This window comes from Bidens hawaiensis, unplaced genomic scaffold (genome assembly GCF_021521415.1).
Source record: "Bidens hawaiensis isolate Kalapana, Puna unplaced genomic scaffold, B.hawaiensis_p1.1 tig00008539_1, whole genome shotgun sequence".
NCBI classification, from domain to species: domain Eukaryota; kingdom Viridiplantae; phylum Streptophyta; class Magnoliopsida; order Asterales; family Asteraceae; genus Bidens; species Bidens hawaiensis.
The window spans coordinates 702,275-703,696 of record NW_027491612.1 but is presented as its reverse complement, the minus strand read 5'-3'; the positions used below and the strand labels follow the sequence as shown (position 1 = coordinate 703,696).

The following is a 1,422-nucleotide window of genomic DNA, read 5'->3' as shown; positions in this document are numbered from 1 at the left end:
AAACAAACTTGAATTATCCGGAATTCTGAACCCAAAAGGTATATGAAAATTCGGATATCTGAATTTTCAAATTCGGAATGGATTTTAAAACAAAAGGTTGAATAATTTGGATATCTGAATAATCCAAAATATTTTCTTAAAAGTTATTAAATAATAGTTTAGCCCTAATGCTCAGCATCCTTCAGCCTCCGTGGCTTCTCTTTCATCTTCTCCACAAAAGCCCAAATCTCCTCCAGTTATCAACCTCAAACAACTCTATTCAAGCACACATCGGCAACGCGTAACCGTTGCCCGCTAGATCTGCTCGCATGCTTGGTTACGCAAGATCTGTCTGTCGTTTCTCTAATCAATCTCAGAAACTGTTGTAGTAGCCAGCGGATATCTTGACGCCTCGGTTGTTGAAAACAGAGGTAGGGGATGATAAAATCTGTTCACCATGATCTAACATCACAAAATTTATTTATGCTATTCTATTTCTTTGATTTATAAATTTTACAAGTTTTTAACATTGAATAATTCTTGTTTGATTCAGTATGGCAAATTGGTCTCTCCCCAAATTGATTGTGAATGGTGATTTTTATTAGGGTTCATGAAAAATTAGATTTAAAAAAAATTTGAATAATCTGTTTGTTTAATATCTTAATCTGTATTAGAAATCGGGATGTTCGAATTTGAACACCCCAACACTCGTTTTATATATTTTCTTTAGGTTTGAATAATAGATGCTAACATCCAAGAATAATACATTAATTTCAAATGCATTACTAGATTCGAATAATTAATTATCATTCTCTGTTTTTTACATAGGAGGGAATAAAAGGATGACGGTGTTAAAGCGGTATGTGTTGAGGCTGTTCATGTCGTTAAAATACATTACAGCAAACGTAGTGGACCGAAACAATGGACGGATAGTTGCAACGGCTTCAACCGTTGAGCATTCAATAAAGAACTCGCTGGAGTGCGGTCGAACCTGTAATGCAAAGGCTGCAACCGTGGTGGGTGAGGTGTTGGCTATGCGGCTCAAGGTTGAAGGTCTTGAATCGGGCCAAGAAAGAGGGATTCATGTAGATGTTAGCAAAGAGCTCGAGAAAAAAGATTTTAAAAACCGAACCAAAGTTTGGGCGGTTATTAATTCTCTTAAGAATCATGGAGTCAAGCTTGTTATTGATGAGAATAATGATGATTCCAGTTCTCACCTAGGTTAAATTATTGGGTGTTTTCAGTCTATGATTTTATTTATTTGTTTGGCTGTAACGTTTTGTGAATTATCTTTGTTTTGTAATTTAATCCGATCTGTTAGTTTTATTTCATGGTGCTAGTCCATGACATATGGGTGGATCCGTAGTTGTGGGTCAACAAGCTCTTTTGCTCAAATGAGATTTTGGGCTTGTTTCCAAACTGTATATCCCAAATGAGTTGACT

General features: G+C 35.8%; 1 protein-coding gene across 1 annotated transcript; it reads left to right on the top strand.

The window, feature by feature from the left end:
* Positions 1 to 821: 821 nt before the first annotated feature.
* Positions 822 to 1,205, top strand: LOC143529413 (large ribosomal subunit protein uL18c-like). The gene has a single exon (XM_077025219.1). The coding sequence runs from the start codon at positions 822 to 824 to the stop codon at positions 1,203 to 1,205; it is 384 nt and encodes a 127-aa protein (XP_076881334.1).
* The last annotated feature ends 217 nt before the right edge of the window (positions 1,206 to 1,422 follow it).